Consider the following 14,736-nt stretch of genomic DNA (forward strand, 5'->3'; position numbering starts at 1 on the left):
TGCCTTTCTCCAACCTTGGGTAGGGATCAACGCTTATGCCTTCCCTCCATTTGCAATGATCCAGAGACTCCTTCAGAAAGTGAGACAAGAACGATCCTCAATTGTCCTAGTAACTCCTTTTTGGCCATCCCAAGTCTAATGATCTCGCTAGACTTTCGTCAACAGCTTCAACTCTCCTTGGAGAGTCATGGGCCCTGGAACACATTACGGGTACAACAACATTTGGAAAGTCTGGTCACGTTGGTGCTTGGAAAGGGACTTGGATCCCGTGGAGGCTCCTATTGTTGATATAGTTAATTTTCTTGGAGAACAATTCGATAGAGGTTCAAGTTACAGATCTCTCAATTGTTTTAGATCTGCTATTTCTGCAGGACATTCTCTAATTAACAATAAAACGGTAGGTAAAAATCCTAATATTTGTAGAATACTTAAAAGTATCAGACTTAGAAGACCTCCTCAACCTAGCTATCAATCTCTTTGGGATGTTAATTTAATTCTTGACCTTTTTTGTTCTTGGCCAGTTAATTCTCTTCTCAGCAGGAAGAATCTTTCTATCAAATTAGCTACTCTTCTTTGCTTAATTTCATGCATTAGAGTCTCTGATGTTAAAGCTCTAGATATTTCTTTTAGATCTTACGATATGTTTGGAGTCAAATTTGAAATACATAGAAGAACTAAAACCATGTCAGATTCTATTTTCTATCCTCGTTTTGATACTTGCACTAAACTCTGTGTTGTTCAATGTATGCAAGAATATGATGTGAGAATGAACTCTCTTCGTCCTTTGAATGTATCTCAGTTACTCCTCTTTTGTTAAACCCCATAAAGGAATTTCTTCTAGCTCTATTGCTGGATGGGTTAAAACAGTCATGAAACTTCCTGGAATCAATCTGAATATTTTTAAACCACATTCTATTAGAGGCGCAATGGCCAGTAAGTCATTCTGCTCAGGTGGTAAGTTAGATGATATTCTAAAGGCTGCTGATTGGTCTAATTCTAGAACCTTTGCTCATCATTATTGCAAACCTGTTTCTCACATGTCTGATGTTGATTTACATGGCTACCAACATGCATAATGGTAGCCTCCGGTCTTGTAATGAAATTGCGATTCTCCTATTTACATGACCAGAGAATCTGGATTTCATTAAAGACACGGAGGCTAACATTATCCCTCCCACCCTTCCCTGGGTGGTTGATTAAATGATATAATATATATATAATATATGTTATGATATGCTTATTTGAATTTTTTACTTACAAACAAACATTATTTTCCTTTGCAGGATTACTTGCATCCTTTCCTTTGTCAGGAATTGTTATTTAGATGATTGTTTATTATTCTTGTCCTTAATACTTTTATTGGGATTTATTAACAACCTTTCTTTGCCTTGCAGATAACTTGTCTTCTTGATTTCACACCTGTGGATCAATCGTGGATGGTGTATTCTTCCGTCATCCTTCTTCAAGTTTGATGTTTCATTGGATTTGTTTGGACTTTTCCTTTTTAATTGTCACCACATTTAAAAGAGGCTGATTGCCTAGTGATTCATGCTATTGTTGATTCATATGTATTCTAAGTTGGAACTTTTGCTTTGTGACATATGCGGCTATGCTTGGACTGCATTAAAAGTTGTATGCATAATGTTAGCCTCCGTGTCTTTAATGAAATCCAGATTCTCTGGTCATGTAAATAGGAGAATCGCAATTCACAGTTTTCCGGATTTTTATTTGGCTTCAAAGTTAATGTAATAGTTGCCTCATTCCATGATGGTGGTATTTCCTGCTCTTCCTGAAACAATGAGTTAAAAAGTTGACATAAAAATGGTGCTAGCTCGTCTTTCAGAGCAATATAAATTTCATTTGGGATGGCGTCCGGGCTTGATGCTTTCCCCTTTTTTAAAGTTTTAATTGTTTGTATAACTTCCTCTATCGTAATCTGGTTACTCAGTTTTTCCTTGTCTGCTGCGGATAAAATGGGAAGTCGGATATCCTGAAAAAAGGTCTCCAACATATCTGGCGAGGGGTTTAAATCTTCAGAGTATAAATCTGAAAAGAAATTTACAAATGCTTCGTCAATGTCCGCATCTTTATCTAAAACTCTCTTAGTAATGGGGCATTTAAGGTTCCTTACTGTGTTTCTGACCAGGTCTGATGTTGTTTTCCATGCCAGAAATTTTCCACATCCCTGCTCATAGTCTTGATGGGCAAGTCTGCTTGCCTCTCATTTTTTCTTATTTATTCTAAGAAGTCTGTTAGCTCATTTTTAGCCAGGGAAAGCTGTTGCAGAGTGACCAGATCAGTTGGTACTTGCTCTGCTTTTAAAGATTTTTGGTCAATTTTAGCTTCTATTTCCCACAGGCAGATTGGGAAATTAGTAATCCTCTAAGAAAGGTCTTATAAGAATCCCAAATAGTAGTAAGAGCTGCTGAATTATTATTAAGAAACCAGAAACTCTGCTGTGGCACGTCTTAGTGTGTCGATAGTTACGGGTTCAAAAAGTATGACCCGATTCAGAGTCCATCTCCGGGGGGGTAACATACTGTGGTATCGTGATTTCTAATGAAATGGCCGAGTGGTCAGATAGGTGTTCAGTGAGGTGGATGATTTTATTTGTATCCCTACAGGTAATACGATCCACCCGAAAGAAGTCAATTCTTGATTGGTGGCCGCATTATGAAAGGTATATTTACCCCCTACCAGCCCCGAAACGTGACGTTTTTCCCTCCAGATGTCTATAAGACCCCCTTCTGTCATTAGGTGTTTGAGTGTTTTGCGAGTTTTTGGGGTAGCCCCTGCAGCTCTTGTGGATGTAGTGTCATTTGTGGGATTTAATACCAGATTAAAAACGCCTCCTATTAGGATTTGGTTGTTTACGTCAGTCAGTTGAAGAAATAAGGATTGTAGATGGGACGGATCGTCGATGTTTGGTCCATAGTAACTGGCAAAAGTTATCCAGGTAGCTCTAATCTTAGTGTGATAATCAAAGGAGAGAGTAAGGGTTTGTCCACGAGTATCCAGTTGTGGACCAGGATTACTCCTATTCCCCTTGGGCGAGTATTTTTTGAAACAAAATAGAGGAGTATCTCCTGCAGATTATAGGGTCAATAGTCTGGAGGATAGATTAAATGGCATAAAAGGAAAAAATTTCCTTTTCTTTAAAACCCCTCACTCACCAGCCTGGCGGTGACATGCTTCATCATCGGGGTCCTCTAGCTCTAATCTTAGCCCTGACCACTACTCATCTACCATGGGAATCTGCCACTACTTTTCCAATGGTTACCCAGTTGCTCTTCCTAAAGAAAATAGCTACACCTTTTATCGAGCCGTTTGTGATGAGAAAAAACAATGCTCAATCCATTTATGATTTTTAAGTATTTCTACCCACTCTTCTTTTAGGAGGCGCGATTCTTGGATTAAAATTATGTCATGGCTAGTGAGGCGCAAATATTCTAAAATGTTCCTTCTTCTAGCTGGAAACCTGAGCCCGTTCCAGCATATAATCCTTAACCCTTGAGAGATAGCCATGGATTACAGAGACAGTAACCAATTCCATGCACAGGCTCTTAGTCCCAAATATCTCATGTTTCCTGAGCACACTTTTTAAAAATGAAGACTTTTTTTTGTTTTTTTCAAAAAATTCGCCCCCACCCAGTGAATATAATTTTATTTATGTTATTTATGTTTTGGTGCAAACCCTTAAAACCTCACCCCCCTCCCTCGCTGGGAAAACCCTCCCTCTTCTCTATAGGCGTACTAGACTCCTCTCTCCTTTGGGCTCTCCTCTCCTCGAGTCGAACAGGGAAAACATAGAAAATCTTATGTCTTAGTCTGACGAGCTTTTGATCTGCGAAATCCAGGAAATAACTTCTTCCGGATTCTTAAAGTGGAACATTTTGTTCTTCCACATAACCTTCAGGGAGGCAGGGAATTGGAGTTTGGCAATCGCACCTAGGCTCTTCAACTCCTGAATCTGCTTACCCAACTCCCACTGCCTATCCTGAGTGGTCCGTGAAATGTCCGATATAATTCGGAAAGACCAGTTCGATTTGGCATATGCCCCCTTTTTTAACTCTTGTGAGAGAATACCTTCTTTTATAGAGTATATTTTAAAATTTACTAGTATTTTTCTTGGCGTTTTCTTTCCCGGTCGTCTGTTAAAGGGGTCTCGGTGAACTCGCTGGATATCGTCTTGTAAAGTCGCTTCCTCAATTTTAGGATGTATGTCGCTTAGGAGATCTATTATGAAAGACCTTATGTCTCCACCTTCGAGATCTTCTGGGATATTTAAAATCCTAATGTTATTCCTCCTGGCACTATTTTCAAGACTCTCCAGTTTGTCAGCAAAATGTTTGTCTTTTGATTTTAATCTCTTAATCTCCCCCATATTTTCTGCCACTTGCTTTGTGAGGCCCTCCACTGTCGCTTCCTCTGCCTCTACTCTCCCCATAACATCATTTATTTTAGCTTCCAAAGTCTCACAGGTCCCCTGGATCTTAAGTTGATTTGCCTCAGAGATTGTAAATTTTTCTCTCATCTCTGTGATCAGATTTAGGAGCAAATTCTCTGTCTTGGTGGTAGACCCTGTATCTTGCTCTGTGCAATCGCCCCCTTGATCTTGGACTGGAGGCCTAGGTTGTGAGCTATTTAACTTAGCGTTGAAATCTTGAGGATTATCAGGAGGGAGAGAGATGTTAACAGTTTTAGTGCTGGTGGACTTCTGCACTGCTCCAAGATTTTAATTACTCTGTGGCAAGATCTCGTCATTTTCCAGCCCTGCTAGGATTGAAAAGCTGTTTTCCGAAGATATCATGTTTTCAGTTTGCTCTACAGCCTCCAAATCTCTTCTTGCACTCATTTTTTTTCAGGGGATTTTACATTCAGCTTTGTGGCGTCTAGGTTTACCTGTATATTTTGAGTCTTTTGAGTGTGAGCTTGCACCTTAAAGTAAGTACGAAGGGAAGGAGTAACACGAGTACTTACAGTGCTGGCTCATTTAGTCTGTTTTTGATACTTACTCTAACAGATTTGTGCACCTCTGTGGGGGTCACTTTTTTGCTTGTATGGCTTTGGGAATATTTACTCCTTGAGAGCTCTCTGTGGGGGACAGACCTTGCCCCCAAATGCCTTTACTTCTGAGGGTGTATCTATTCACAGTACTGATTTTTGACAAACCTTTCTCCCTCCCACCGTTTATCTCTGCAGATTCTAGAGCTTCTACGGGACTCTTTGCTTTTGCCTGTAATGGAGTTGGAGCTCCAGGGTTACAATCACCAACCTTGATATCTCTTGTGGTAGAGATACAGCTCTCTCTCAGCGCTCAAGCCCCCTTTGTCCTCTTCCTTACCGGTTGCATCTGGGGAGGGTTTCATCTCTTGGTACACTGTTGTCTTGATTGTTCCCGCCTCTCGCTCTCCCCACAGGTTCCCCAAGCGTCAGAGGGCTTCCTGCGTTGGGGAAGCCGATCCTGGCCACCGCCTGACGGCCTCTAGCAATCCCCAATGCTGCCTGCTTCCAAATCCCGCTTTGCAGTGGCGGCTCAACAATCCCAGGAGCCACCACTGCGGCCCAAACAAGGTTTTCGGATATTTGGGATCGGTGGTTTATATCTTTTGCCTCTCTCTAAGCTGGTTTTTCATATTGCCCATCACTGTTTCGGGCCGACTTTGTCTCTTTTTATTGTGCATGTTTAAGAATAGGAGACCTCTTTTTCCTATGGTCCAATGATTACAAATTGGCTCGTGTGGGATGAAAGGATAGAAAACTAGCCAAGGCTAGATGGGAGTTGCCTACATATAGGAAGAGCCTGGTCTTTTTCTATTAATAACTGCTTTCGTAGAAGAATACCCGGGGTCAGACTAACCCTCTCTTCTTTGAGAAGTGACTGGGCATTTTTTCTTCGCTTCCACCTTGGATAGTGGGTTGCAGTCTTTTGATTAAGCTGGCTATATCCTCCAAACCTACGAGCTTTCTTTGTTAAATGAGGACTAATAAAAAATAAATAAATAAATAATTAAAAAAAAATAAAAAAAGACATAGTGATACCAGACTCTTGGAAACGTCAGTTATTAACTCAATTTATAAAGGAGGCAACAGGGCACAACCAGAGAATTACAGACTGATTTCCTTGCTGGATAATGAGGCCAAATGTTTTGCCACTCTACTGCTACCAGCCTTGTCATCTTGGTCTTGTGATCATGAGAGAATACCGATTAATAAAACAGGCTTCAACAAAGGTGTAGGAACTATGACAAATTTTACTTATTATGGACCAACTTATAAGAAAACGGTTAATGCTGCAACTCTGTTTGGTACATTCCAAAGCACATTTGATTGTGTGCAGCGGGAGAGGCTGTGGGCTAAATTAGCTAGTTGGAAAATACCATCCCAACTACTAAGACAAATCCAATAGCTGCATGGAAACACCTGGATAAGGATTAAAATTGGAGATGGGAATTACATATCAAGGAAATTCAACACACACTCCGGGTTGAAGCAGAGATGTGTGCTGGCACCCACATTATTCAACCTATACTTAGAAGACCCAGCATTGCAATTGAATAGGGGAAGGTCCCACCCACCCAAAATTGGAACACTACAGCTATTTACCTTGCTTTCTGCAGATAATTTAATCTGAATTAGCATAACCAAAGTTGGCCTTCAGAGACTGATAGACCTTTTGGACCAATAAACAAAAGAAAATGGAATGAAAATAAACCTGACAAAGACTAAGGCAGGGGTACTCAAAGTACGGCCCGCGGGCCAGTAGCGGCCCGGCAAGCCTTCCCTGGCGGCCCGCGGAGCTTGAGACACATCGCACCTGTGTGTGCTGTGTGTGTTTTTTTTTTTTACTTCAGCAAACACCTCGCTGAGCAGCAGTGCGAGTCAGAGACACTGCTCTGTGGGGGCCCGGGCGATTCCAGCCACAGTCAAGAGTGGAGCTGCAGGGGGCTAAGAGGTGAACAAAGCCTCATTAACAAACAAATGGTTTTTTAAAGACGTGTTAAGTACTGGGGTGCCCGGGAGCTGGGAGGCTGTGTCAGCCAGGCTGACGCACTGGGGAGAGGGGGTGGGGGGTGAGAGGGGGGAGGTGAGAGGACAGCAGGAACTGAGAGCTGGGTGAGGTGGGAGGGCAGCGCAGGGAGTGAGAGCCCGGGTGAGGGAGGTGGAGGGCAGTGCAGGGAGTGAGAGCCTGGGTGAGGGAGGTGGAGGGCAGAGCAGGGAGTGAGAGCACGGGTGAGGGAGGTGGAGGGCAGAGCAGGGAGGAGTGAGAGCCCGGGTGAGGGAGGTGGAGGGCAGAGCAGGGAGGAGTGAGAGCCCGGGTGAGGGAGGTGGAGGGCAGAGCAGGGAGGAGTGAGAGCCCGGGTGAGGGAGGTGGAGGGCAGAGCAGGGAGGAGTGAGAGCCCGGGTGAGGGAGGTGGAGGGCAGCAGGGAGTGAGAGCCCGGGTGAGGGAGGTGGAGGGCAGAGCAGGGAGGAGTGAGAGCCCGGGTGAGGGAGGTGGAGGGCAGAGCAGGGAGGAGTGAGAGCCCGGGTGAGGGAGGTGGAGGGCAGAGCAGGGAGGAGTGAGAGCCCGGGTGAGGGAGGTGGAGGGCAGCGCAGGGAGTGAGAGCCCGGGTGAGGGAGGTGGAGGGCAGCAGGGAGTGAGAGCCTGGGTGAGGGAGGTGGAGGGCAGCAGGGAGGGAGAGCCTGGGTGAGGGAGGTGGAAGGCAGCAGGGAGTGAGAGCCTGGGTGAGGGAGGTGGAGGGCAGAGCAGGGAGGAGTGAGAGCCCGGGTGAGGGAGGTGGAGGGCAGAGCAGGGAGGAGTGAGAGCCCGGGTGAGGGAGGTGGAGGGCAAAGGAGGGAGTGAGAGCCTGGGTGAGGGAGGTGGAGGGCAGCAGGGAGTGAGAGCCTGGGTGAGGGAGGTGGAAGGCAGCAGGGAGTTAGAGCCTGGGTGAGGGAGCTGGAGGGCAGAGCAGGGAGTGAGAGCCGGGTGAGGTGACAGAGGACAGCAGGGAGTTAGAGCCGGGTGTTGTGAGACAGATAGAGATAGAGACAGATAAAGACATATAGAGACAGATAGAGGCAGATAGAGGCAGAGACAGAGACAGGGACAGACGGAGCTAGATAGGGTCAGAGACAGGGACAGACGGAGACAGACAGAGGGAGAGGGAGACAGAGGGAGAGAGGGAGAGAGAGAGACAGACAAAGGGAGGGAGACAGACAGAGGGATGGAGACCGACAGAGGGAGGGAGACAGACAGAGGGATGGAGACCGACAGAGGGAGGGAGACAGACAGAGGGAGGGAGACAGACAGAGGGAGGGAGACAGACAGAGGGAGGGAGACAGAGGGAGACAGAGAGAGAGAGAGAGAGAGAGACAGACAGAGGGAGGGAGACAGAAAGACAGATGAAGGGAGGGAGACGGAGGGAGGGAGACAGAGGGAGGGAGACCGAGGGAGGCAGAGGGATAGAGGGAGACAGACAGAGGGAGATAGACAGAGGGAGGGAGACAGAGGGAGACAGACAGAGGGAGACAGACAGACAGACAGAGACAGACAGACAGAGGGAGGGAGACAGACAGAGGGAGGGAGACAGACAGAGGGAGTGTGACAGAAAGACAGAGGGAGGCAGACAGAGGGAGGGAGACAGACAGAGGGAGGGAGGGAGACAGACAGAGGGAGGGAGGGAGACGGACGGAGGGAGGGAGACTGACAGAGGGCAGACGGAGGGAGGGAGACAGACAGTGGGACACAGAGGGAGACAGATGGGAGACGGACAGAGGGAAGGAAAGAGAGAGAGGGAGACAGAGAGAAAAAGAGAGGTAAGAGAGAGACAGAGGGAGAGAGAGAGAGAGAGATAGGAGGGAGGGAGAGATAGGGAGAGAGAGAGAGAGAGAGAGAGAGAAAGAGATGTGTGTGTATGCTGGTCTGTTGGCTCAGTGGATGAACGCGTCAGCTGCAGGTGCCTGTGTCCAACTTCATGGTCACAGTTTTTTTCTTTCTAGCCCCGCCCCCTCCCCCAGTGACCCCGCCCCCACCGGTGCGGCCCTCGGCCACAAACCACACTGTAAATTTGGCCCCCGAGAGAAAGTTTGTGAGTACCCATGGACTAAGGTCATGCCATTAGGCAAGAGACGAAAACCCTGAGTATTGTATTCGATTTGAGAGAGACACCATGACACCTCATTTGTGTCAAGAATAAAAGTCCTGGGATTAATGGCAGCATTTCAAACACTATACAAATCTCTAAAGGAGCCATCTCTCCTCCTAAAAGGCATGTCAGCGAAATTGCTAGCAATGCTAACATATGGCAGTGAGGCAATCTGGGGGTGAGATGCGAAGGTTTTGGGCTTGGTAATAACTAAAACGTGTAGATATATCTTTACTCTCCTTAAAAACCGCTTCTCCGGCACAGATAAGATTGGGATTTGGTCATATAAAATAAACAGTTGCCAGGCAGGCTGCCTTTGTGAAAACTTTAAAAAAGTACCAGAAAATACCTTAAGTCAAAATTTGTTTCAGAAACGAAATGGCAGCTCAGATATGTCAAAAGCAAGAAGATACCTAAAAGAAGCACAGGATGATTTAAAAATCAGCACCCTCTGGGAGATACCGTGCACATACTTGTCCTTTAAGAGAGCTAGAAACAAAACAATGACACTAAGTTCTCTACAAGAAGACAGGGTCACTTTCTCCAAACAATGCCAAGCCTGGATGATGCTGATGCAGAACTACAAATCGCTATCTCCTCAACAGTACCTGGTGGCGGACTTCTCACCTTAGCTAAAGTTTTAAAAAATGTGTTTTAGGTGTGAAATTCTTTGCTCATTCGATAACTTGCTAGTGTGGCAAAAATCACTTGAAAATAAGTTATGCCGGTTGTGCAGGCTGACAGGAGAAGATGTCATCCACCTTTCCTGCATCTGTATTGCTCTGTGAAAGTAGAAGGTCGCTTCTGCACCAGGGGCCTTCTTAGAAAGGAGCATACGCACATTCAGGGCAGCTGTAGTATCCTGCTTTAGTACCAGGATCCAATAATGTCTTGTCAATTTGTTGAATTCCTGATGTTTGCAGAGACCACGGTAAGCTCACTCGGCATTGGCAGAGTAGTTGAAAGGTGAACACCTGCAATCTGGGCTATTGAGCCCTAAAAAGACCAATACCCACGTGATAGAACAATCACGGCCTTAATTCAAACTTTACGGTTGATGATGATGGCTTTCGATACTAGACGTAAAAGGGTCACCTGTGAGATTTGTAATTTCTATCAAAAATCATATCTCTTTAAAATACTCCTACTGATTGTCAAAAACAAAACTGCTAAATAATATTCTGTTTTAATAAACATAAATGTTTGAACATGTAAAGGACACTAAACACACATTGTTGACAACTTTTAATTTTTTTAAATATGTTTATTATGGTAAATTTTTTATATACAGAAAGGTCAATGTTTGTAACAGTTTTAAATAATTATACAAGTAAATTATTCTGATTCTCATTTGCAGAGCGCACAATATCCCATTGTTATGGCATCACAATGCTTTCATTCTAGGTGACGTTCAAACATTTCTGAGGTTTCCATCGCAGAGCAGAGTCTTATACTTTTTTTGTTTGAGGAAACATGGTTACTATGTATGGTCAAGTTGATTTCTACTTCTACTTTGAGGAAAAAAACAACTGTTACCCCTAAACATTTAAATATATATATTACCCCTCTTGTGTTTCTGACATTTTTACCTATTATTAGCGGCTTTGTTACTCTTTCTCATTACAATCCATTGCCACCATGCTCCACACCCAACATCGTGACTGCAACGCCCCACGGATACAAGATGATACACAGGGACTGGGCCATCAAAAATGGAGGAGGCACCGGCATCATCCACAGGGTGATCTTCCAAATGCTCCACCACTGAGGACAATATCTCTTCTGTCATGGACCACCTCAACTTCCATATCCGAATCCATACGAACACTACCATCAGCGGAAGCCTCGCCGACAGACCCCCGGGCCATTGCCTCTGCCTCTGCAATGCCATTTCCGAATTCATCGTCCCCCTAGCAATGGACTGCAAACACTACATCTTCTGTAGTAGGGGATCTCTGGGTATAGTCATAATCTAGTGAATAGTCCCGCCCATGTGCGTGGACCACGGAGCAATCAAAAATAATCTCTTAAGCTGTCTTCTTTGCAGTCCTGCATAGACACTTAAGAGAGAATTAAGACAAATAATGCAGCCTAACATATACAAGGCCACAAAGGCCACCACTTCATCTAAACAGTGAAAAGGATAGCCCACCATGTCCGGTTTAACACTTCTTACCACGTTTTCCTCACAGGGAAAAACTCCCCTTCACCAAAATCCTTGAAATGATAGAGAAGAAGGGTTGGACAGACAAGCCCCCATAGGCTGCCATTATGTGTCTTGAAAAAGGATACTGTGCCTTTAAGGAACTCTCCAAAGACCCTCGGTATCCCAAGATGCACAGCAAAGTCCTTTTACTTTCAGTTCTTTTTTCCGGCTCCTGCTAGCAGGACCCTGGAGCATTGAGCTCTCCCTTTTTAGGGTTTTTCTTAAATTTTTTGCACTTTTAAAGTGTTTAGAGTGTTTCACTTGACGTCTGGTGTCTTCCTCTTCCTTCTGCTGTGGTTTTTAGGCAGTTTTGCCCACTCTTTCTATCGAATATGCCTGCTTTATTCGATAAGTGTCCTGAGTGTGCCAGGAAGAAGGCTAAATTGGACCCCCACAGAGTATGCATACTCTGTCTCCCTTCTTCTCATGTCCCAGAAGCCTGTGAGATTTGTCAATCTTTCTCCAGGAGGACCCTGGGTGACAGGGAGAAGATTCGGCTCCAAGGACTGGAGCAGAGGAAACAACATGACCAAGGTGGGTCTGGGCATGGAGGAACTTCGTCCTCTGCCCGTGCTTTGGCCTCTGGGGGGCTCCCCAGTCAAGATAAGGCCAGGAAAAGGCCCAGATCTGCATCGATGTCGATAGCCTCGACGTCGGCGTCGAGAGGGGTGATCACCATATGCTCCCCGTCGACCCAGGGCTCTGGGTCGAAGTGACGTCGCCGTTCAATGTCGAAGGGACTGACATCGAGACCTCGGACGAGGTCGACGTCGAGGGCTTCATCGGCGTCGAGACATCAGCGGCGTCGAGATGACTCCAGGAGGCACCGTTGCTTGCCCTCGAGGCGACACCGCCGTTCGCCGTTGAGATCGACTTGACGTTCGCCATCGAGGAGAAGAAAGTCGGGGTCGAGGGACGCGTCGACGTCGAGTTAGGTGAAATCGACGTCGAGGCGGCGATCAAGGGCAAGGACTGTGTCCTCTGCCTCAGTGGTCAGCCTGTCTACTGCATCCATGAGCCACCGGTCGCGGCGGTGCCAGCGCTCGTATGGAAGGAGGTCAGCCTCGAGAACATCCTCGTCAAGGCCTGCGCAGAAGAAGAGGAGAGTATTTAGGTCTTCGGACTCTGAATATTCTCAGACCTACTCGCCCTCTAGGCCTAGGACGCCTACGCCTCCTCCATTACCTAAGGAGAATCCTCCTCCTACTCCTACTCCTCAACCTCCTCCTCTTCCTCCTACTCCTCCTCTTCCTCCTACTCCTCCTCTTCCTCCTACTCCTCCTCCTCTCCCTCCTCCTCATCTTCCGCCTCCTCCTCCACCGGGGCCGCCTCCAAGATCTCTATCGCTGCCGCGCTTCCCGTCGCCTCCTACGAGACCTCCACAGCCGAGGGTTCCGGTTCTGCCTCCGCAGCTTCCGGCTCCTGTACGGCCAGTGGATGACCCAAGGCCTAGGAGTTCTAGGTCACGGTCAAGACGGAGGCACCGATCTTCGACACGGTCCAGGCATCGTCACCGGAGGGACAGGTCAAGGACCCGTCATACGGACTCCTCCAGTGCCAGGGAATATTCACCCACCTTATCGGATTCCCCCCATATGAGAGTGTCACCAGTGGATGAAATCGTATTGTTTCAGGAGGTGTTGTTGAGAGGGGCAGCGAAGCTAGGGATTACTCTAACGGTCCCCACACCTTCTACATCGGTGATCTTCGAGACCTTGCATAAGTGGCAGCTGTCTCAACCCTTGTTGCCCTTGGTGCCAGGGCTGGAGGAACCGGCTATGGAGCTTTTCCTGACTCCAGCATCAACGAAATCCGCTCCTTCCCGGCTGCAGAAAAAGTACAGGCCCCCGGACTCCGATCCAGCGTTCCTTCGATCAGACCCGGTGCCGGTTTCAATGATCCTCACTGCGGCCAGGAAGCAGCACAGTACTGCCCCATCTTCTACGGTGCCTCCGGATAAGGAGAGCCGTCAGATGGACTCTGCGGGGCGAAAAGTCTGCGGCACGGCTGCTACCTCCATGAAAGCCGCTAGTGCCGCGGCTCTCTTGCGTCGGTATGACCGGTCTTTGTGGGAGTCCCTACAGCAGTTTCTGGAGCACCTTCCTAGGGGCAAAAGGGAGGACTTCCAGGAAATCATCAATGAGGGCATGATGGTATCCAATCAGGTTATCAGCTCAGCTGCAGATTCCTCTCTCTTGGCGGCTCATGGATACTGCCATGGGATTAATCTGAGACGCCATGCCTGGTTACACCTGACATCGCTGAAACCATAGGTGAAGCAGAGAGTTGCCAACTTGCCGTTCTCTGGGCCGACACTGTTTGGTAAGCATGCGGATGAGGAGATGGCCCGCATGAAGGCGGAGGCAGAAACCCTGACGGCTGTCGGGTTAGAGAAGCCGAAAGAGCAGAAGAAGACAAGGTCGTCAAGCTGGACAGCAGCACCAACAGCAGCAGCAGTACCAGCGGCGGCCAATGCAGAAGCGCCAGAGGGGCAGAGGTGGCCAACAGTCCTCCTCGACGCCCAAAGGTCTAGGCTCTGAGGGGTTACTTCCTCCTCGTCCGTTACCCGCTCCGGTGGGGGGAAGCATACAACATTACTTGGCAGAGTGAAGAAAAATTACTCAGGACAAGTGGGTGCTGAATATTGTTTGCAATGGATACAGTCTTCGTTTCCTCAGCACGCCTACAGCGATTCCACCGGTTTGCTCGCAGTTCCAACTGCGCAAGCTCCAAGTGGAGGCCGATACCCTGTTAAGAAAAAGGGCGATAGAAGACATCCCTCTGTCTTAAAGGGGAAAGAGTCTTTACTTGCGGTTCTTTCTGGTACGCAAGAAGGACAAGAACGAGTTCCGGCCCATTCTGGATTTGCGACAAGCAAACAAATGGATTCGCAGGGAAAAGTTTTGCATGCTGTCTTTGCACCAGATTTATCCTCAGCTGCAAAGGGTAGACTGGCTTTGCGCAATAGATCTGCAAGTTGCGTACTTCCATGTTCCCATTGCACGGAAACACCGGAAGTTCCTGCGCTTTCTAGTCGGCACCAATCACTATCAGAACACCGTACTACCGTTTGGACTTAAGTCTGCACCCAGGACTTTTTCGAAATGCATGGCAGTGGTGGCAGCGCACCTGCGAAAGAAAAGGTGTTTGTCTACCCGTACCTGGACGACTGGTGGATCAAAGCCTACACCTTCCAGGAAGCGCAACTGCACTTCAACAGGACGGCTGTTCTGTTGAACCAGCTGGGGTTCCACATAAACATGTCCATGAAACTCAGAGCTGTCCACTTGGCACTGAAGGCCTTTCATCCGTCCTTCCAGACCAACTCCTTGCTTGTGCAGGCGGACAATACGACCACAATGTATTACCTCAACAAGCAGGGGGGCTCAAGATCGCGCACACTG

General features: G+C 47.1%; 1 protein-coding gene and 1 long non-coding RNA gene across 2 annotated transcripts in view; one reads left to right on the forward strand and one right to left on the reverse strand.

The window, feature by feature from the left end:
- Positions 1-1,642, forward strand: part of DGKD (diacylglycerol kinase delta) — a 977,235-nt gene extending 975,593 nt beyond the window's left edge. Inside the window, exon 32 of the mRNA XM_078666033.1 lies at positions 1,395-1,642. Within this exon, the coding sequence (XP_078522159.1) occupies positions 1,395-1,472 (78 nt within the window). The 3' untranslated portion in view covers positions 1,473-1,642. The remainder of the gene's footprint in view (positions 1-1,394) is intronic.
- Positions 1-14,736, reverse strand: part of LOC144791361 (uncharacterized) — a 113,363-nt gene that overhangs the window by 84,158 nt on the left and 14,469 nt on the right. The window lies entirely within an intron of this gene.

The sequence above is a fragment of the Lissotriton helveticus genome, chromosome 11 (assembly GCF_964261635.1).
Source record: "Lissotriton helveticus chromosome 11, aLisHel1.1, whole genome shotgun sequence".
NCBI classification, from domain to species: domain Eukaryota; kingdom Metazoa; phylum Chordata; class Amphibia; order Caudata; family Salamandridae; genus Lissotriton; species Lissotriton helveticus.